The sequence below is a fragment of the Protopterus annectens genome, chromosome 12.part0 (genome assembly GCF_019279795.1).
Source record: "Protopterus annectens isolate FY-2018-M chromosome 12.part0, PAN1.0, whole genome shotgun sequence".
In the NCBI taxonomy this organism is placed as follows: Eukaryota; Metazoa; Chordata; order Ceratodontiformes; family Protopteridae; genus Protopterus; species Protopterus annectens.
In genome coordinates, this window is record NC_056746.1 from 497609244 (window position 1) to 497632892 (window position 23649).

Sequence of the window (23649 nt, forward strand, 5' to 3'; positions counted from 1 at the left end):
TACAATGCCAATTGAGTTAAAATTGTTAAAAATGAAATGTTTTTATCTTTGGATGAGAATTGTCTGCCCTAAATCAATCTTTGTTTTTGACTGTGGTCAGATTAACAGTTACCCTAGCAAACAAAAACATTGTCGCTGCATGTTCCTTAATTTAAATGTATTAAATCATGCTGCCTTTAAGACTATTGTCCTTCTTGTTAACTGCTATCGTACTGGATTTCTTCAACCTCAAACATTTGAGGACACTACAGACATACTTAATACTTCAAGTGTGTGTGTACATAAAAAAAATGGTCAGCTTTGGTGTAAAGTATTTATTGTTTTGGCCTTGTCATTTGGAATAAATCCCCAAATAGGGATACTTCATTTTGTAACATGACTGCAAAAACTGCATGGTTAGATTCTATACCCTTTTCTGAAATGTTTCTGTGCATTTGAAATAATCAGTATTCATTTTCATGTATACAAGTGCCCCTTCTCTCACAACCTTATTTGCAGGTTTCTTGAATATACTTTTTTAAATTTCTAAGCTCATACATACCTTTATTTATGTTTCCATCATACTATAGACATTATTCAGGAGTGATATTAAACCAGTCATTTATCTGTCTGATTTGATGGCACAGTTTCCTGAAGTGCAGGGCAGGTGCCCTTGGGCACTGGGTTAAATTTCTTCTACTTATTATAATTGCTACTGTGAAATTAATCCTGTCAAAAAAGCATATACAGAGATGACAAAAATTATTAAGCAAAGGTACATTTTCCTACAATTGTAACCCCTTTTACTAAGATTTTTCAAAGGCATTTGTAGCTGCATTATTCACACGTGGGTCACAGTACTTGATAGGGTAGGGTGGTAGTGGCCAATGCCAGACTGTTCAGAATGATTCTAAGACATAACACAACAGACAGAAGGCCTCTCCACCTCTTGGATTATCCTTTTCTCAGAAGTTGTTTTATTGTGATTTGTTGCTTGCATGTATTTTACACATATTTTAAAATAATATAGTTAATGCCACTGCCACATGATTAGGTTTTTTATAAATCTTCAGATTTACATAAAAATAAGCAAATATTTTCCAGAGTTTTGCCTGGATCATTACAATAAAAACAAGGTATTCTAATATAACTGAATATTATTAGTTAGGAATAACAACCTGCAGTTTATCAGTAAGTTATGAGAATATAATGCAGACCAGAAGTATATTAGTATATGCAGGTAGTTACCATTGTTAGTTCAGTACTGCCCACTACATTAATTCACATGTGGCACAGTGCAAGGAAATGCATTGCATTTCATCAGCTGCGGATCAGAACTTTATGTAACTTTTAACGAGCAGCTATAAGACACCAGAATGGTGCTCTGTGATCTCTTCTTCTGGTGCTAACAGGTTCAACTCTGCTCCTAGTACAAATAAAAGAGCACACAATAATGTTTAAGAGGTTGCAGGGTGAGGTTAAAGAAGTGTTACACGAGAGTAAAAAAACAAGTATTAGGTTTGCTAACTACATGGAAGAAATTGCCACTAAAGGTGGCAGGAAGAACAGTGGCAGTTAAGCCACAAATTCAACAAGAAGTCATGTAAGTTATGAGACATAAACCAAAAGAGGGTATAGTTGCAAGACTTGAAAAGATAAATAAGTTAGTGATGGATATTTAGGAAAGGAAGGTGCAGCATTAGTAGAGAAAGGTTTGGAGTGGGGAAGAGAGAGGAGTTGGGGTTATCATGTTTTAGGGATTACGTGGAATGAATAGTAAGGCATGTGGAAATATAAGTATGAGGAATGTAGGATGGGAATAACAAGGGAAATGGGAAGAAAATGGATGGAGATAAGTATGTGAGACATCGACCTTATAAAATAGCTATGGAAGGCACTGGGTAGAGAAATGGAAAATGGAAGGGTGAGTCATGGGAGGCAAGGGAAAGTAAAACAAGAAATCAAAGTGGTAAAGGAGGCTTTCAGAGGTATAAAGGAATAATAAATTAAAGGTGGAAGTGAAAGTTATGAAAAATGTGAAGTGGAAGAAAAGGGAAAACTATAAATAAAATGGTTAGTGGAGGAGAAGATGGAGATGCTAATGAGACTGAAAACTGGAAGATAAGTAGGGGATATGTACAAGACATTCTGGCAGTATGTTTATATTAGGACTCAGATTGCTGTCCCAGGGAAGAAGGGGGAAGAGACAAGGGGGTGGAGCAGACTATGATTTAGGTACTTGAGTGTTGGATCAAGTATAAGAAGGTTAAAGGAGGGAGAAAATAAATCTATATAGAAGAGGAGAAAAAAGAATAGGATAGGGTTAGGGATAAGCATTTCTTCACATGGATGGGAAGCCTATTTCAAAGAAGGGGTAATATTTGAGACACATACTTGTCCCTCCATCATGTCCTATTTATGTTGCAGATGATGTTTAGGTCCTTAGAATGGGTATGTCTGATACTTCTTGTTTTTCATACGTGCAACAAATCCATCAGTGTGGGATTTTTTGTGAAGAATCTCTGTGATCTTTCAAGCTATTTCAAGTGCCTTGTCAGGTACATGCTGAAGGGTCACCGCACTTAATGATTGATCTGATCTGAGTCAAGTACAGTGGATCAATGGCCTCCTTGGATGCCATGCTTTTACTTTGTAAGTTGTGCAACACAGAATGATTTTCAAACCACAGTAGACACATGGTGGTCAAAAGTAAAGTTACTGTCAACGTGTGTTACTAGATCTCTGTCAACTGGGTCTACTTTTAGGGGTGTATTATCACTTTGATAGGTTTTTGTCCTTTCAAAAGGGTACTATTATAATTTTTTTCACACTGGGTTTTAGCCCGTGGCTCTAGCAACAGTTGTTTGTCTGCATCAGACCCTCTTGAAGGGTATCTATGTCTTTAGGGGATTCAGTGACCAAGCCTAGTTTGCAGTCATCTGCAGACTTGGTCAGCCTGAGGATCTTGATGTTTGCATTGACTTCAGAGAAGTAGATGTCTAAAAGAAGAGGCCCCAGCACTGATCCCTGGGGAGCTCTGCTAGTGACTGACCTCTGTGTGGAGGTTGATTCCCCTGTCCTAACTTATTGCATCCTATCAGTGAGCCAGCTGGCTATCCATCTATGTGAGATATGCCTAATTTTGTAAGTTTATCTAGAATGCCCAAGTGAGGTATTGAGTCAAGCACCTTGGCCAGGTTGAGGTAGGCAGTGTGCACTGTTTTACCCAGGTCTATATTAGATGAATGAAAGTTCATCTTAGTGAATATTGCGGAACTCGAAACCGCAATTGTGAGATCACGGTACAGTGAGGATGGGAATATTTGCCATTTCCTCACTGTAGTGCGATCTTGGAGTTGGAATATATATTTGGGGGGGGGGTGTTGGGGTGCAGTCCCTCACAATTGCAGTTTCGAGTACCTGGATATTCGCTCATGTGAGAGTTTGCTAAGATGAACTTTCGTTCATCTCATATAGACCCGTTTTACCCTCATCCATAGCTTTAGTGACCTTCTTGAAGAAATCCCCTGGTTAAGTATGTATAACCTGCCTTTGATAAAAAACAAACTAGGTAGGGTCCAGTGTCAATAGGTCATCTATGTCATTATTTGTCGGATCCATGATGATTATTTCCAATGACCTTGCATATGAGACTAGTCAGACGTATGAGTCTGTAGTTCCTGGGGTCCATGTAAGGTCCCCCTCTCCACTTTGTGTAGAGGGAACACCATGACACTACTCAATTAATTTAGCATGAAGTTTTTCTGGAGGCTATGGTTAAAAAGAGACTCTAGAAGTCCTGACAGATTATGTTTCATACTATTCAGGAGACATCCTCAGATATTATCAGTGTTCATCAAAGCAGCATTATTGGCCTTAGAGAGATTAGTGAGGACCTGCTCCCTAGTGATAGTTGGTTGAAAAATTGTGGGGGTTATTTCCTGAGTTTGACTGGAGGTGATGGGGGTAAAATCAATGTTAAATTTATCACCCATCAGATTTGCTGTTTCTTATTATATTATAATAATATATCTTATTATTATCTTATAGTATGATAAATCTACGAATCTGGTCCAAAAAATAAAGAAGTGCAGTATAGCACTTTGTAAGATAACAATTATGTTTAACTCTAAATATCACAGAACAAATTTCAACACTGGGCTATTATGGAGCAGAAACATAGCAAACCAAATCCTGTACACATATAAAAAATGATTAAGACAGTACAAGGTATCATAAATAAACTGCCTAGGCATGGATGCCTTCTAAAGAGCATTCAAAAGTTGTGAGTCCTTGAATTTTTACTGTGAGTGGATGCATTCAATGATTGGGCAAGGAAAACTGCATTAAGAACACGCTGGAGGGATAGATTCCTGTCCCAGAGACTTCCCATACTCTGGAACAAACTACCTATCTATAGCAAACAAAGATCCTCATAAGCACTCTTCAAGAAAAATCTTGATGATTGGATGGGAGATAGGAAATTCACCCTGTTGATCACTTCTGTGGCTCTGCTTGACGGGCACAGGAAAATAATTTTCTTGGTTGGCAAAAGCCAGGGTACCGTTTGGCTAGGATTATACAGGCGCTATAGCCAATAGCCTAGTACTACCTATGAACCTATGAGCATTGAAAAGTGAACATAAGAAACACTGGCATTCTGCTGTACAATTAGATTCATTTATGCTGTTCATAACAGCACTAGAATGCCTTGAATACAGCAGCACATCCAAACTTCATCTTTCATTTTGTCCTACCCTATCAAGTGGGGATCTTGAGAAAGTGGCATTTAGTTGAAGTAATGTTTCTCAGAGGTTTGTTTGCTATGCTTTTGGAAATCACCTATGATCTGCAGTACATTCACTTCGTCACTGCTGAAGACCTGGTTTCAGATAGTCAAAGATGAATCTGATTAACCTGTTGTTGCATGTGACAGGCACCCACTGAAGTTTCAATAAGCCTGTTGTTATACCTGATAGGCACCGAATGAAATTTCAGTAAGCCTGTTGTAGTACCTCATAGGTACCTACTTACATTCTAAAGGTCTAATGGTGGTTCTTCAATGAGCAGGACTACGAGTGCAAATGGGAAGTAACCCAAACTAAGTCTGGTAGTACACATGGTATTCCTCTTAATGCAAGGTATATTGATTTTGGAGTGGCACACATATCTCTCTCTCTCTCTCTCTCTCTATATATATATATATATATATATATATATATAGAGAGAGAGAGAGAGAGAGATTTGCATATGTTCTCCGGGAACTAACACCCTATAAGCCTGACTAGCTTGGTCTGCAAGGCTATGGAGCGCATCATCATGGAACTCATTAAAAGAGACATTGGGAACCTCCAAACACTGGACCCTACCCAGTTCGGCTTTAAGGGAAGATCATGCCTCCTAAACCTGGTGGACTTCTTTGAGACAGTTACCAAGGCTATAGACGAGAGAAAGGTGGTACACACAGCCTACCTAGACCTCACAAAGGCCTTCAACACCATTCCTCATTCTGGTATTATAGGCAAGCTTACCAGCTTGAATATAAATTCCTATGACAGAAGATGGGTTGCCAACTGGCTCATGGACAGAACCCACATGGTGAGAGTTGTGGGGAGCTAGGTCCGACTAAACCGGTTACAAGTGGCGTTCCCCAGGGCTTAGTCCTAGGACCCCACCTGTTCGCCATATACTTCTCAGAGGTACAAGCAAGCACAGGAGGACTACGGCTGACCAAGTTTCCAGATGACTGCAAACTAGGGGCTATAATCAATTCTCCGGCTGACACAGACATCCTCCAAAAGGGTCTCACTGAGACGGAAACCTGGTGTCAAAATCATGGCCTCAAGCTAAATGCCAAAAAGTGCATAGTCATCCCGTTTGGAAAAAACAAAGTACCCACAAACTACCACATAGGTGGTAGTCCCCTAAATACAGAAGATGTATTAAGGGATCCGGGGACTCAAGTAGATAGTAATTTCTCTTTGATAATCACATTGCCAAAGTGGTTATAAAATCCTTCTACATGGCCCACCTAATCACAAAAGGTTTTGCATCCAGATCAAAAGAGGTCATTGTGACCCTCTACTCATCACTCATCAGACCCATCATAGAGTACAACTCCCCATTTGGGATGTACCTTACAAGACACCTGCAACAGCTGGAAAGACCACAGAAGTACCTCACCAAGAGGATCACTGGCCTCAAACAGATGCCCTATGCAGCTCGACTGAAGAAACTCCAGCTGTACTCGGTTGCATACCATCTACTATGAGGTGATCTCTGCCTGACATACAAGGCCATGTCCAACCCAGAATTGATGGACATGCTCCACCTAAAGAAAACCTTATCCACTCATGCCACATGCTCTAGGGATCTAAACCTCACCACAACAATAAATAGGATGTGCTGGAGGGATAGATTCCTGTCCCAGAGACTTCCCATGCTTTGGAACAAGATTCCAATCTACATTAGGCAGAGCTCCTCGCTAACAGTCTTCAAAAGAAACCTTGACGAGTGGATGGGAAACAGAAAGTTTATCCCGGGGATCACTTCAGTGGATCTGCTGGACAGAGGCACAGGGAACTGATCTAAGGGGGCGGCAAAAGCCAACACATTCTGGCTAGGCTTATAAATGCCTTCGGGCAGATAGCTAAGTACCCACCTATGAACCTATGAACCTAAAAGCACTAAGCATGTAAAGGCAAATGAATAATATACACATAAAGTCTGATTTAAATTTTAAGAGCAAAAACAAAAATGTAAATTGGTATATATATATATATATATATATATATATATATATATATATATGGATCCCTATCAGACTGAGATCATAAGACTGAAATTTCAAAATACTGAAAAATTACTTGACTGAAACCCATAATACTGAAATCTTACAATGCTAAATGTCAATATGCTGAATTGTAAAGTGGACGATATAAAACTAGAATAAGTGGGGAGCTATGCCCCCCCACACCCCATAACTATATATACTAACTCCAGGATTGTACTACAGTGGGGAAAAGGGCATACACCTTTTTCCCACTGTAGTGCGATCCTGGAGTTAGTATATATATATATATATATATATATATATATATATATATATATATATATATATATATATATATACACATATCTATATCTACATCTATATCTATCTATATATAGATATAGATATATATATATAGTTAGGGGGGGTGGGGGCGTAGCCCCCCACCTATTCTAGTTTTATATTGTCTACTTTATAATTCAGTATGTTGAAATATAGCATTGTAAGATTTCAGTATTATGGGTTTCAGTCAAGTGATTTTTCAGTATTTTAAAATTTCAGTCTTATGGTCTCAGTCAAATGGGATTCAGTCAAATGAAGTTTCTATCATCTGATAGGGATCCATATATATGTATATATGTATATATATATATATATATATATATACACACACACACACACACACATATATACGTATATATATATATATATATATATATATATATATATATATATATATATAATTATTTTTTTATTTAAACCTATGAAGACACTACTTGCATACTATTGCTTGTCTTACCTTGTTGGGAAAGGTTTCATCGATCTCCTGCTGCAGTTTTTGCTGCACATCTGGGTGCAGTGGCGGATTTAGGCATGGGCACAAGGGCACGCCGGGTTCTTTTTAAACTTGTTTTTTTTTTTTTTTTTTTTTTGGGAAAGCAGGTGGGTGCATCTTTTCCTCACAGTCCTGTTACAAAATGCATCTAATGCACAACGGAGATGTGATTGGTGGTTGTAGTCAGATGATTTATTTATTTATTTTTTTATAACGATCCTCCTCCAACTGCATCTCCGTTGTAATTTAGGCGCATTTATGAATGTTGTTATATCACTGTTAGTTTAGTTAACTTAATTCTGTCAGACAGAAGACAGTGTAGCTAGTCTAATTTTAAAATAAAAATACCAGGACCAGGACAAACAATTTTGAATCTGCTCTACAGTAAGGTAATTTGCTAATTCTTTTATTTTTCTTTTATTTTATTGTTGAAGTACCAACATGGCGCCAAAGAAATGGTACAGTTGAGACTGCCGCATTTGGCGTGCTAACTGAAACAGCATTACAAATGAATAAACATTTGAACATGCTGTGAATACCCATCATCCCAAGATAGACTTTGGGCAGTTCAGTCTGTCTGCAACTGTTTGGATCTTGCAATCTGATTGATTACATTTTTAGTTAGAATCTCGTGTTTTACAGTTTTATAGTGTGTACATATGTTTCCCAAGAAGGTAGTGTGCCTCAGGCAAGACTGGTCAGAGACTTTGCGACAGTATTATGGGATGAAATGCCTGAGTAGTTGTTTAGTGGGTTATTGTAAAAAATAATAATGAAAAAAGGCTGTAGTTACTGTTCTAAGTACCAAAATCAGTACAAAATGAGACTGAATATTGTGTGCGTTTTTAAAAATGTGCAGTGCGTTTAAGTATTGCAGTACCAAAATCCAGTAGCACCACCATTTAAGTATTGCCTCGTGTCATTTTAAGCGACTTCAGAAGCTTTAAAAAGTTTTTATTTCAGAAACGTGAACACTAACTTTTAAAGAATTAAACTGTTACATACTACTTAGATTCAATGCCTTAGACATACTAAGTATGTCTAAGTACATACTACTTAGATTCCTCTGTTTCATCTATATGGCTGCCATGGCAATCCCTGCCCTAATAAGGATATTGAGTGTCAAAGAACAAAGGGGGCGGGTAGAGAAAAGCAGTTGGAATGTGCACTCTCAGGCTTGACCCCCTTTGAGTCTAGTGAACTTTTTGACAACTCCTCCATTTTGTTAAATCACATAACCTGAAGCCAGAAAAAAAAAAAAGCTTTCCTTATTTGCTCGCGAAATTTAAACGCGGACTTTCCTCTGAGAAAGTGCGTTGCATGTTCGATGACCATCGCCTTTGAGTTGACTGGAGGGATCCAAATCCAGCAAATGCTGGCAGGAATCTGCAGGGCAACAGGAAGAAACATAGAACCATAATGAGGGAATGTGGGCACAAAGGCGAGACTAGTCAATGGAAAAAAAAGAAAACCCAAATGTTCTTTTAGATTTGCACATTATATGAAACAAGGATATATGTTAGGGTAGGGTTTAAGTCTTGCATTAGCTAGGTTTTATCCCCAGCACCAAATTCATGCTAAGCATTTCTAAATCCTACTATGATGACTATCCCTCTCATGTATTATTCCTTTGACACAAATTTTCCTAGTATGTTATATTTTGAAATAAAAAGCATGTGTCAAAATATTCATCAGTTTTGTTTTATTTTGAGGAGAATACAGAGGCTACATGGATTAAGAAAGCTTTAGTAACTTGGTAATGAGTTGCTTTGTAAGCCATTTTTTTAATGGTGTTCTGCTTCATTTAGTTGCCTGTGTATTTTGATAGATTATGGCAATGGTGACATTATCTGCAAATTTGTGACATTCTTTAGAACAGGGTGGAACTGAGGGACTGGCTAGATTCTGGTAGTTTGTCTTAATTGGCTCATTGACTTGTCAGTGACGTGACATTTTTATTTTCTTATTTTTGGGTCTTAACATCTTCATATTTTCTGCATGCATGTTCCAACATTTTAACAAGATTTTCATTGATTCTTTAACATTTAAGATAATTAAATGGAAGCAAAAAAAAAATAATAATGTTGCAGCATATTATGCAAGTAAGGTATAAAGTATGTGGAAATGTGAAAAGCTTTAATGTAACTTGCAGTGTTTTAGTGAGAATGGCACTATGATTCTGAACTAGCTGGGGTGCCTTATGTGCCAAGTATGCATGTCTATCCTGCAGTTGCGTGGGTTTCCTCCAGGTTGTGCATTTTTCACCCACATTCCAAAGACATGCAGTAGATGGACTGGACACTGTAATTTGACCATAGATGCGAGTGTGTGTGTGCGAGTGAGTGGTACGGATAAACTACCGTGGTAGGGCTAGCCACCCGGCACTTTAAAACCTCAGTCGAGATGACTGTCACTGTTGAGTGACACCCCAACCCCATGTAAAAAAAATGGGAAAAAGGGTTGAGGATGGATGGATGGATGGTTTATGTAAGGAAAAACGATTTAGTGTCATGAGACAATTAGGTGTGTATGGCTTAGGGTTAGAGTAAGGGTTATGTAATAGGATAGATACAGTGTTGTGTATGTGTGTTTAAGTTTGTGTCTTGTATAACAGGACAGCTATGGAAAGTGTTTTTCTAAAGTAAGATGTAGGGGCAGGGCCATTGGTCTACCTCATTAATGCCTTTTAGCCCTAATACTACCTCCTGAGATACCACCAACTCAGACAAATAGGACCTCAACATCCCATCCTACAGATGGCATACCCACTCATGAGTGCAGCAACCTTCTTATCTTGCAGTGTCAGCAATTGAGCTAGTTGGTGTGGGAATAGAACCCACAGCCTTCTGCACTGCACCAAAGGCAAGTGTGCTACCTGTTGTGCCATTGACACTGGTGTGTGTGTGTGTGTGTGTGTGTGTGTGTGTGTGTGTGTGTGTGTGTGTGTGTGTGTGTGTGTGTGTGTGTGTCTATAGACTTCATATCCTTCGTAAAATGCGTGCAAACACAAATCCTGTAATTCAAGCAATTTTCTAAGTTAAAAAGAGCAATATTTAAAATATATCCCTATTTTTGGGCCATGATATCCCCATTATTTCAGACTTTGTCCAAATGTCTTGCTCTGAGAGGTCGAGAGGTATGCGTACCTTTCAACTGCCCATATTTATGCCTTATATTTCTGGCTTATTCCTCATAAAATTGTGTTTTTTTGGCAAGTCACTGATGATTGAAATAACCAAATAATGCCATATATTTCAGTTTCAGACATTTCTTTCAGAAAATGCATGCTAAGACAAATGCTATTATTCTAGCAACTTTTTAAGTCTGTATGAGCAATACAAAAATAGAATCTGTAATTACTGTCCCTCCCCCTTTGTCCTGTTTCATCAGTCTAATAAACTGGTTAGACATGATGTCATCTAATAAATCCCTTTCATCTTTGGTCAAATTTGAAACAACCTTATTTTTTTTAAATTCCTTCTCTAAGTTCTTTCTCTAATGTCAGTTCAAAATTTGTCAACTGCGATTGTAAGGGGGCGGGGGTTCCAAGTACTTCTCTTTTTCAAACTAACACTTCCTTTATTATGCCCTTCAAACATGAATTCTAAGTTTTTCTTTCATGTAAACATTTTCGGGTCAATAATAACCTTACTTATGTCACATTTCTTCCTTGGTATAAATTTAAAACCCTTTAAAAACAACCCCAAATGAGTTTATGTAATGTCTAGAGTACTATAATTAAATATAGTGTCAGCCCTGTAGCTCAGCTTACAACCTTCAATCATCATACTATTGGTCCTAGAAGGAGTGCTCTGTCTTTGTTAATATCTCTCTCTCACACCCCCGTCCTGTTCCACCCCCTCCACTTGCCGTTATTGCATTGAATAGGCTGTTTGTTCTTCAGCCTCTCTGATCTCTGGAGGGGGGATATTCTAAAGGGTTATTTAAATCACCAGGTCTTTATGACTCTCCCTTCTCATTTGGGTGACCCTCCTCAAAACCATCAGGATCATTAAAATAATTGGAATTGCTGTTAAAATTGTTAAAATTATAGTAATTTTGCCTACCATGTTCCCTCCTTTCTTCTCTCCTGATTCATGCAACTCCTTGGTTTAGGGTAACTACACTTTGTTTCATATTTTTTAGTGTCCATATCCAGTTTTCCCTTTGTTCTATTAAAAAATAACATTTAATTTCTCATCAACCTGTCCCCTTAGGTCAACATATTTTTTCCTTTCTTGGTCAACCATGTACAGCATATCATTTACCAAACACTGGTTGACATTTTCTATTCGTTCATATAATGTATACAAGTCCCTTTTGTTTTACATAATAATAGTACGCATTATTTCAAACCCACATTTGTCAAAGATTTCTAATAGTTCCTTATGGAAGTCTGAACCATCCTCCATATTATTTGGGTATTTATATAGCCTAAGACCCTTCAGTACAATGTGGAGCCTAAGACATTCCTTTAAATAAGCGTTGTCTAAATTTAAAGTCTTACATTTCAAAAGTAAGTCTTTTATCTGAAACAAGTTACTAACACAAGTGTCCATCTCATTAGAGTTAAATAACTGTTCTGTGTTTTCAAAAGAGACCTTCTTAGTAAGCCAAGATTCCAGATTCCAGTCACTAGAATCATGTCCGTTAATAAATAAACACTCACCTTGTATCCGGTTTTCTCATTCTGGATTTAGCATCTCATTCTGCCCATTTAACGAACAATCTGTTATATCAGTCCAAAAAATCTCAGGAGTCCCATTTAAATCAATTCCAGGTGATTTATTCAAACCAATGTTGCTGCTAGAATGCTGTTTGGTGGTTAGACCATACCCTCTTTGCTTTTGTAACCACGCCTCCCGGTTATCAGGAAATGTAACCTTTGGGGTGGATGCAGCCACAGAATGGCAAATCGGAGTCAACAGGTTGACAAGCTGTGTCACTTGGCCAATCAAAGTCAAGATCTCCCCTTTCTTGTCGCTCCCAGGTGGAACAGCTCCAGTGGTACCAGGAAGCTCATCCATCCTTCAAAATGAACAATTTAAAACACAAAGGAAGAATAAAAGTGTTCAAATGAAACCAATAATCCCAAAAAGGAACACTCGGATGAGCAGCTTCCCTTAAACCAAGCCAAAGTTTAAGAATACTTGTTGAAATTCACACAAACGGCCACCAATGAAAAAAGACACACAATAAAAACATGAATGCTCCTAAAACCAATGCGTTTTCATCTGTAACACCACAGACTTCATCAGACAACACCAGAAATGTCAAATCTTCCTTTTATACCCTCATTAATTAAACCATAACAAACCAATTAAATTATCTAATTTAACATAATTAATTCTGGGAGAACATGTTCCACTCAACAATAAAAATGTAAATATTAACAAATAAATAAACATTACCTTATAAAATTCCACTATAAAATCACAATAGTATTCAATAAAAACTTTAAAAGTAAACTAAAATATAAAGTATATAGTATTGATCATGTATTAATGGCTCCATCTAGTGGCAGAAATATAATAATGATGTTCACGACAGAAAATAATAAAATATGCAGTGTTAAAATACACAAATATATACATGCGTTGTTAAAACCATGAAAATTCATTAAAGCTTAGCTGATCTCAATTTTAAAACAGGGGCAAGAGAGACCATATCATTCAAACCTACCCATTTGTTAGCTTCCGATATAATTTGCCAGTACAATTCTCTCTCTATTCTAACTTCGTCGCCCAAGGACCACCTCTAACATCAATAGGGACCTTCTCTAATACAAAAAACAAGAATCTAGCAGATTGACACAGAAGTGTGTTTATACAGTGCATTCCTTTGGTTTTCGTTTTTTATGTCATAAACATGCTCATAGATTATTTTCCTAAGTTTCCTTTCTGTTTTATCTATATAAAAGCCTCACATTTCTCACATAAAGCAGTGTATACTATTTTATATACTATGAGCATGTTTATGGTATAAAAAAAAAAAGAATTGGCCAGAGTCACACAGTAGGCAAATGGACCACAGGAAGCAGCTCATTAACGGCTCATCGCCTTAATCCACTGTGCTAACTGCCAGACTAACAGAATAAATACAAAACACATGAGTACATAGCTACCATGTCCCTTTATTGTGATCAAAGGTAAAGACACATGGATAAATATATAATGGATGTATATAAACAAAAGCATATACACACGCAAGCACACACACACACACACACACACACGCAAGCACACACACACACACACACACACACACACACACACACACACACACACACACACACACACACACACACTACAGTTCTGCTTTTTTCATAAAGGAAAACAGCATTTTATTTTTTAAGTTCAAACACAAATCACTTTTTTGTTGGAATAATATAAATATTTTATGACTTTGAAGTAGTACCAAATAAAATGTCATAGATAAAAATGTAGTACAATAGATTATAAAGCTTAACACAAATCAACAGTGTAGGCAATAAAGGTTACCTTTATAGACATGATCTACTCCATTTGAACTGTAGTGTTTATGGGATGCCTGAGAATCCATCATCATTTGAAGGAAATTCACTTGATCCTAGAAAGTTAATATAAAGAGCTCCCATAAATTAACCTGGTATCATTCTTTAATGTGCAGAACAATCATATAAATCTATGGGGTAGTTTTATGCACATATTTTCATTTGCTATTCTTTTATACAGCATTAGTGATACACTGGTGAATTGTGCCACATGTCACCTGGACAGAAAATCTGGTCAGTCTTGAAATTTCTATGCCTTTCCTGTATTCATTGTCTCCAATGTGTCATTGATAAGTAAGATGCTGGTTTGTTTCCCTGATGCCCTCAGCACAGTAAGAATCTCAATCCTAAGGCTTCAAACTTTGAATCAACAGTCTATTTCTCATCCTTTGACATAAATCAGTTTAATGAAAACTGTTACTATGCAGTATTACAGATTTAACAGAATAGACAAGACACTTTTCCAGGGCCAAGTACTACAGACTCAAGGCTGGGGATTTTCTACTTATCTTGTTGGGACTTCACTTTCCTTATATGGTGTAATATTAAAATAACACAACATAACTGCATGACATAACACAGCATAACACAAGCTAATATGAGATAACATATCACATAACATATAACATATACCCATAGACTAGATGGGATAAGAAGGTCTAAAAGATGCTTTACTTTTTCCTGTCCTAAAATGTCCTATCTGCCATAAAAAATATCCAAAATAGATTTAAGCTTCTTAACATGGATTTGATTTAAGCAGATTATTTCAGTCCATATCACTCTTACAATGAACCACCTCTTTCTTCTCTGCAGTGACCCTTTATTGTAACTTGGGTACACCATATATATATATATATATATATATATATATATATATATATATATATATATATATATAGATATATATATATATATATATATATATATATATATATATATATATATATATATATATATATATATATATATATATTGGCAGTCAACCAGGCAATTATAGTTCTTAGCTGTCCTTGATTTTGTACAATGTCCTTTATTTCATCTGATATGTTTACACTGTCCCTTATAAATTTTGAGATTTTCTGGTAACCTACTGAGGATTATAGTCAGTCAAAAATGCCAGATGGAGTTTCATGTTTCTTATTCCTCAGTACCTACTTGCTGATGCAAAACATGTTGTTTAACTAAGTAAATTAGAGCATATAAGGAATGGTAGCCTGTCTGGGAAGGAATATGACTGATGGCTGCTGTTTGCTTATTATTCTGATATTACAGGATTACAATGATTTGTGTCAAGCAACATAGAATACATTAATATTTGGTCATTGTTTTTTTAAGAACAAAGCTGAAATACAATACATAGTCATCATTTTTATTACAGTCCAATGTCTGATGTACGCACAGAAATAGCTATAACTGATGGGTAATGTTGGGAGCTGTCTGTAGAAAGGAATTGACTATCTTGTATCTTAAAACAGTTCCTGTTTGCAGTCGAACCAAGCTGTAAACAGTTAAGTTACCAAAGAAATATATATATGTACAGTTCAGCGTCTCTTCAGACCTTCAGGTAGATGGCAAAAACCAGGCTATTAGCAGTCGTGTTACTAGGAGAATATATACAGTTCAGCGTCTCTTCAGACCTTCAGACCTTCAACTATGTTGTAAAAAGTCTTCACAAAACCAGGCAATATTTTCATGAAAGACTAAGGAATCCAGTCTCACTTCTGAGCACACTTATAAAATGTTTTCTTTATTGACAGCAAATTCAGTCGGTAAGTGCTTTCGCTATACAGTTTTTTCAAACCCATATGAACCAGTGCTAAAAATAGTACTTTTATAGAACTTCCTTAACAAGATAATTAAGGCAATCAATCAATCAGGCAAATCATTGCTTAAAGAAATAACAATACAAAAAAACATATTCACCATACAAAAACTACTAATACTTAATCTAATCACTATTTTAAAACTTCTAAATAAGTAATTCATCAAAAATATATGCTAATTAAAATATTTTTTCTTACAAATATATGTATATAATTATAAATAATAAATATAAAAAAATATATAAAAATAAAATAAATGCATATTCAAAAATTCAATAAATGCAATTATTACTATAATTAAAATCATAATTATAAATATTTCATTTAAACCTATATTTCCTGTTTTTAAGAGCAGGTTTCAACGGAATCCTATCACTGAGTTCAGGAAAAACATGAGCTTGTAGCCTGATAATCCATTTAGTTTCTGCCTGCTCAGTATGATTCTCAAGATCACCTCCCGTAATATTAGGTAAATTAATGTGTATCACAGAAAACCTAAAAGTATGTATAACATTATTTTGTAGAACATGCTTAGATAGTGCATTAACTTCAGACTTGATACGGATTTGATAAAGATGTTCCCTCACCCTTTCTTTTAACTTTCTATCCGTCTTACCTACGTAAAATGCAGTGCAGGATGTACAGGTAGCTATATAAACAACATGTTTGGTATCACAGCATTAATATGAAATGTAAATACTTGGCTAGTAACTGGATGTACAAACATGTTAATATTAGATATATAATCACAGAAATTACATTTATTACAAGGTTGAGTATCATTAAAAGTGACAGGTCCTGAAGATTGCATATAGCTAGGAAAACATAACAGCCTATGTAAATTTTTCTTATTTTTAAAAACAAATTGAGGTTGTTCTCCAACTAACTTCTTAATCTCTGGATCAATCATAAGTAAATCCCAGTGTTTATTGATTATTCCTTTAATTGATTGAATATCCTGAATAAAAAATAAAGTTATTTTTTGCTGCTCACTAGCGTTCTTAAATTCGCTAGTTTTATTTACTTTCTAAATCTCCATTCCGGCTTCAGAAAAGATAGGACAAGCTCTATCTGTTTTAATGTCTTTAGTAAATGTAAAAGCTTTCTCTATTTCTGTTGGATTGTAATTTCTAGCACATAACCTTGCACCCAAATCACTTAATTCCCCTTCAAAGTCAGGCCATAAGGGATTCAATATCGATGCTCTGATGGCCTGTCCTTTGATAAGGTTAGAAAAAATATGGTTGGGATGCATACTGTCTCTATGTAGAAGTGTATTTTTATAACATAATTTCCTATGTACGCCTGTGTTAAATTGCCCATCTTCCAGCCGCCAAATAGATACATCAAGAAAATGAATATTATGAGTAGAGTAGGTCATGGTGAATTTCAAAAAGGATGTCAAAGAATGGACTTCATTCTCAAACCTTTTTAACTCTTCTAAAGTGCCCATCCAAAGAAAAAATAAATCATCAACAAAACGCCTATAAAAAAATATGTGTTTCTGATAAGAATCTAAACAAAATAGTTTCTGCTCTTCCCATAAAGCCATGACTAGGTTGGCATAGCTATTGGCACACAAAGTCTTTTTCCACAATTTTACTAAAAGCATCAAGTAATGGATGCAGGTTAGGTACAAAAAGATTAGGTTTTTTTTTAATTGCTTATTTATAATTCCTGGATTAGTATCAGCAAACAAAATTTTTAGCTGCAAATTTCTTACAAAAAGTTTAACATATAAAATAGTATCTGTTAAATTGCTTCGTCTCGAGGGTATAAAAGATAACCCCTTACTCAAGACTTCAAGTTCATATCTATCTAATGGCCTGTGTGAAAGGCTACAAGCTCATGTTTTTCCTGGACTCAATGATAGGATTCCGTTGAAACCTGCTCTTAAAAACAGGAAATATAGGTTTAAATGAAATATGTATAATTATGATTTTAATTATAGTAATAATTATAGTAATAATTGCATTTATTGAATTTTTGAATATGCATTTATTTTATTTTTATATATTTTTTATATTTATTATTTATAATTATATACATATATTTGTAAGAAAAAGAATTTAATTAGCATATATTTTTGATGAATTACTTATTTAGAAGTTTTAAAATAGTGATTAGATTAAGTATTAGTAGTTTTTGTATAGTGACTATGTTTTTTTTGTATTGTTATTTCTTTAAGCAATGATTTGCCTGATTGATTGATTGCCTTAATTATCTTGTTAAGGAAGTTCTATAAAAGTACTATTTTTAGCACTGGTTCATATGGGTTTGAAAAATCTGTATAGCGAAAGCGTTTACCGACTGAATTTGCTGTCAATAAAGAAAACTTTTTATAAGTATGCTCAGAAGTGAGACTGGATTTCTTAGTCTTTCATGAAAATATTGCCTGGTTTTGTGAAGACTTTTTACAACATAGTTGAAGGTCTGAAGAGACGCTGAACTGTATATATTCTCCTAGTAACTCGACTGCTAATAGCCTGGTTTTTGCCATCTACCTGAAGGTCTGAAGAGACGCTGAACTGTACATACATATATTTCTTTGGTAACTTAACTGTTTACAGCTTGGTTCGACCGCAAACAGGAACTGTTTTATTTTATATATACTGGCTTTATCTGATCTTCTGTTTGTGGTCGTGTTTCCGCTGGTGGTAGTTTCGTTTATTTGGTATATTATCTTGTATCTTAGTTTAAACAGTCACTGTCTGGCTTTGCAGGACTAGTGTGTATTTTTGGGATTAATGTGTACTATATGAGGCAACTTAGAATACTTTAATGTGTGGCTACTATTTGCAAGGCAGAAATGAAATACAATACATGCCCATTTTTTATCCCAATCATCTGAAGTGCAGACAGAAGCAGCTAGGACTGCAAGGTGGGGTTGGGAGCTGTCTATTGAAAGTAACTGACCCTGTTATTGTTTTCTTAGTTTAAATAGTCACTATCTGTCTTTACAGGACTAGCATGCATTTATGCAAAGTAAAATGAACTACTTAACTGGACATCTGAGATATGTGCAGACCAAGTAGCTATAATTGTTCAGAATATCACTGGATGAAAGGGTTGTTGCTTACTCATTATTCTGCTTTGCAGGACTAATGTGATATGTGTGAAGCACATTTGAATACTTTAATGTATGGTAGCTGTTTGTGTGGAGCAAAGGTGAAATACATTACACTGCCATTCTCTTTTATTACAATTAGACATGTCAACTGCACATAGAAGTAGTAATAACTGCTGGGTGGAGAAAGGGGTTGTTTGGATGAAAGTAAATGAGCCTCTTGTCAGTTGCTCTGTTTAAACAGTCACCTTTCAAAAATAAGGTAAAAATACATCACAGAACATCCAGACCTTCAGAACTTCTGAGGGTGGTTGCCTTCACACTCCAAGACTGAGTAAGTAGTTGTTGACACTGTAGTAGCCTCTACCCTGTAGACCAACTAGTCTAAAATTGTCCCTACTCAGAGATGTATACAGAAGGCTGCTGAAGCTTGGGGTGGGGTGGGGGGCTGGAGATAATGTCATTATTTCTTTAATTTTTGTCCCAGTCCTCAGAGGTACTGTATGTGCAGGTCACTGTAGCTTGTGTTGGACTGGGGACAGTATGGTTATTATTTCATTAACTTTCTTCACAAAGTTCACAGACAGTCACTATAGCTTGTACAGGAATAGTATACTATCTATGAGTAACAAGTTAGCACAGGAATAGTATACTATCTATGAGTAACAAGTTAGCACAGGAATAGTATACTATCTATGAGTAACAAGTTAGCACAGGAATAGTAATACTATCTATGAGTAACAAGTTAGCACAGGAATAGTATATTATCCATGAGTAACAAGTTAGCACAGGAATAGTATACTATCTATGAGTAACAAGTTAGCACAGGAATAGTATACTATCTATGAGTAACAAGTTAGCACAGGAATAGTATACTATCTATGAGTAACAAGTTAGCACAGGAATAGTGTACTATATATAAGTAACAAGTTAGCACAGGAATAGTATACTATCTATGAGTAAAGTTAGCACAAGAATAGTATACTATCTATGAGTAACAAGTTAGCACAGGAATAGTATACTATCTATGAGTAACAAGTTAGCACAGGAATAGTATACTATCTATGAGTAACAAGTTAGCACAGGAATTGTGTACTATCTATGAGTAAAAAGTTAGCACAGGAATAGTATACTATCTATGAGTAACAAGTTAGCACAGGAATAGTATACTATCTATGAGTAACAAGTTAGCACAGGAATAGTATACTATCTATGAGTAACAAGTTAGCACAGGAATAGTATACTATCTATGAGTAACAAGTTAGCACAGGAATAGTATACTATCTATGAGTAACAAGTTAGCACAGGAATAGTATACTATCTATGAGTAACAAGTTAGCACAGGAATAGTATACTATCTATGAGTAACAAGTTAGCACAGGAATAGTATACTATCTATGAGTAACAAGTTAGCACAGGAATGATATACTATCTATGAGTAACAAGTTAGCACAGGAATAGTATACTATCTATGAGTAACAAGTTAGCACAGGAATAGTATACTATCTATGAGTAACAAGTTAGCACAGGAATAGTATACTATCTATGAGTAACAAGTTAGCACAGGAATAGTATACTATCTATGAGTAACAAGTTAGCACAGGAATAGTATACTATCTATGAGTAACAAGTTAGCACAGGAATAGTAATACTATCTATGAGTAACAAGTTAGCACAGAAATAGTATACTATCTATGAGTAACAAGTTAGTACAGGAATAGTATACTATCTATGAGTAACAAGTTAGCAAAGGAATAGTATACTATCTATGAGTAACAAGTTAGCACAGGAATAGTATACTATCTATGAGTAACAAGTTAGCACAGGAATAGTATACTATCTATGAGTAAAGTTAGCACAAGTATAGTATACTATCTATGAGTAACAAGTTAGCACAGGAATAGTATACTATCTATGAGTAACAAGTTAGCACAGGAATAGTATACTATCTATGAGTAACAAGTTAGCACAGGAATAGTATACTATCTATGAGTAACAAGTTAGCACAGGAATAGTGTACTATCTATGAGTAACAAGTTAGCACAGGAATAGTATACTATCTATGAGTAACAAGTTAGCACAGGAATAGTATACTATCTATGAGTAACCAGTTAGCACAGGAATAGTATACTATCTATGAGTAACAAGTTAGCACAGGAATAGTATACTATCTATGAGTAACCAGTTAGCACAGGAATAGTATACTATCTATGAGTAACAAGTTAGCACAGGAATAGTATACTATCTATGAGTAACAAGTTACCACAGGAATGGTATACTATCTATGAGTAACAAGTTAGCACAGGAATGGTATACTATCTATGAGTAACAAGTTAGCACAGGAATAGTATACTATCTATGAGTAACAAGTTAGCACAGGAATAGTATACTATCTATGAGTAACAAGTTAGCACAGGAATAGTATACTATCTATGAGTAACAAGTTAGCACATGAATAGTATACTATCTATGAGTAACAAGTTAGCACAGGAATAGTAATACTATCTATGAGTAACAAGTTAGCACAGGAATAGTATACTATCTATGAGTAACAAGTTAGTACAGGAATAGTATACTATCTATGAGTAACAAGTTAGCACAGGAATAGTATACTATCTATGAGTAACAAGTTAGCACAGGAATAGTATACTATCTATGAGTAACAAGTTAGCACAGGAATAGTATACTATCTATGAGTAAAGTTAGCACAAATATAGTATACTATCTATGAGTAACAAGTTAGCACAGGAATAGTATACTATCTATGAGTAACAAGTTAGCACAGGAATAGTATACTATCTATGAGTAACAAGTTAGCACAGGAATAGTATACTATCTATGAGTAACAAGTTAGCACAGGAATAGTATACTATCTATGAGTAACAAGTTAGCACAGGAATAGTATACTATCTATGAGTAACAAGTTAGCACAGGAATAGTATACTATCTATGAGTAACAAGTTAGCACAGGAATAGTATACTATCTATGAGTAACAAGTTAGCACAGGAATAGTATACTATCTATGAGTAACAAGTTAGCACAGGAATAGTATACTATCTATGAGTAACAAGTTAGCACAGGAATAGTATACTATCTATGAGTAACAAGTTAGCACAGGAATAGTATACTATCTATGAGTAACAAGTTAGCACAGGAATAGTATACTATCTATGAGTAACAAGTTAGCACAGGAATAGTATACTATCTATGAGTAACAAGTTAGCACAGGAATAGTATACTATCTATGAGTAACAAGTTAGCACAGGAATAGTATACTATCTATGAGTAACAAGTTAGCACAGGAATAGTATACTATCTATGAGTAACAAGTTAGCACAGGAATAGTATACTATCTATGAGTAACAAGTTAGCACAGGAATAGTATACTATCTATGAGTAACAAGTTAGCACAGGAATAGTATACTATCTATGAGTAACAAGTTAGCACAGGAATAGTATACTATCTATGAGTAACAAGTTAGCACAGGAATAGTATACTATCTATGAGTAACAAGTTAGCACAGGAATAGTATACTATCTATGAGTAACAAGTTAGCACAGGAATAGTATACTATCTATGAGTAACAAGTTAGCACAGGAATAGTATACTATCTATGAGTAACAAGTTAGCACAGGAATAGTATACTATCTATGAGTAACAAGTTAGCACAGGAATAGTATACTATCTATGAGTAACAAGTTAGCACAGGAATAGTATACTATCTATGAGTAACAAGTTAGCACAGGAATAGTATACTATCTATGAGTAACAAGTTAGCACAGGAATAGTATACTATCTATGAGTAACAAGTTAGCACAGGAATAGTATACTATCTATGAGTAACAAGTTAGCACAGGAATAGTATACTATCTATGAGTAACAAGTTAGCACAGGAATAGTATACTATCTATGAGTAACAAGTTAGCACAGGAATAGTATACTATCTATGAGTAACAAGTTAGCACAGGAATAGTATACTATCTATGAGTAAAAAGTTAGCACAGGAATAGTATACTATCTATGAGTAACAAGTTAGCACAGGAATAGTATACTATCTATGAGTAACAAGTTAGCACAGGAATAGTATACTATCTATGAGTAACAAGTTAGCACAGGAATAGTATACTATCTATGAGTAACAACTTAGCACAGGAATAGTATACTATCTATGAGTAACAAGTTAGCACAGGAATAGTATACTATCTATGAGTAACAAGTTAGCACAGGAATAGTATACTATCTATGAGTAACAAGTTAGCACAGGAATAGTATACTATCTATGAGTAACAAGTTAGCACAGGAATAGTATACTATCTATGAGTAACAAGTTAGCACAGGAATAGTATACTATCTATGAGTAACAAGTTAGCACAGGAATAGTATACTATCTATGAGTAACAAGTTAGCACAGGAATAGTATACTATCTATGAGTAACAAGTTAGCACAGGAATAGTATACTATCTATGAGTAACAAGTTAGCACAGGAATAGTATACTATCTATGAGTAACAAGTTAGCACAGGAATAGTATACTATCTATGAGTAACAAGTTAGCACAGGAATAGTATACTATCTATGAGTAACAAGTTAGCACAGGAATAGTATACTATCTATGAGTAACAAGTTAGCACAGGAATAG

The 23649-nt window shown here is 35.4% G+C and overlaps 1 protein-coding gene across 1 annotated transcript in view; it reads right to left on the reverse strand.

Moving 5' to 3' along the window:
- Positions 1-23649, reverse strand: part of LOC122816180 (cytochrome P450 3A19-like) — a 167572-nt gene that overhangs the window by 107036 nt on the left and 36887 nt on the right. Inside the window, exon 2 of the mRNA XM_044088929.1 lies at positions 7551-7648. Within this exon, the coding sequence (XP_043944864.1) occupies positions 7551-7648 (98 nt within the window). The remainder of the gene's footprint in view (positions 1-7550; positions 7649-23649) is intronic.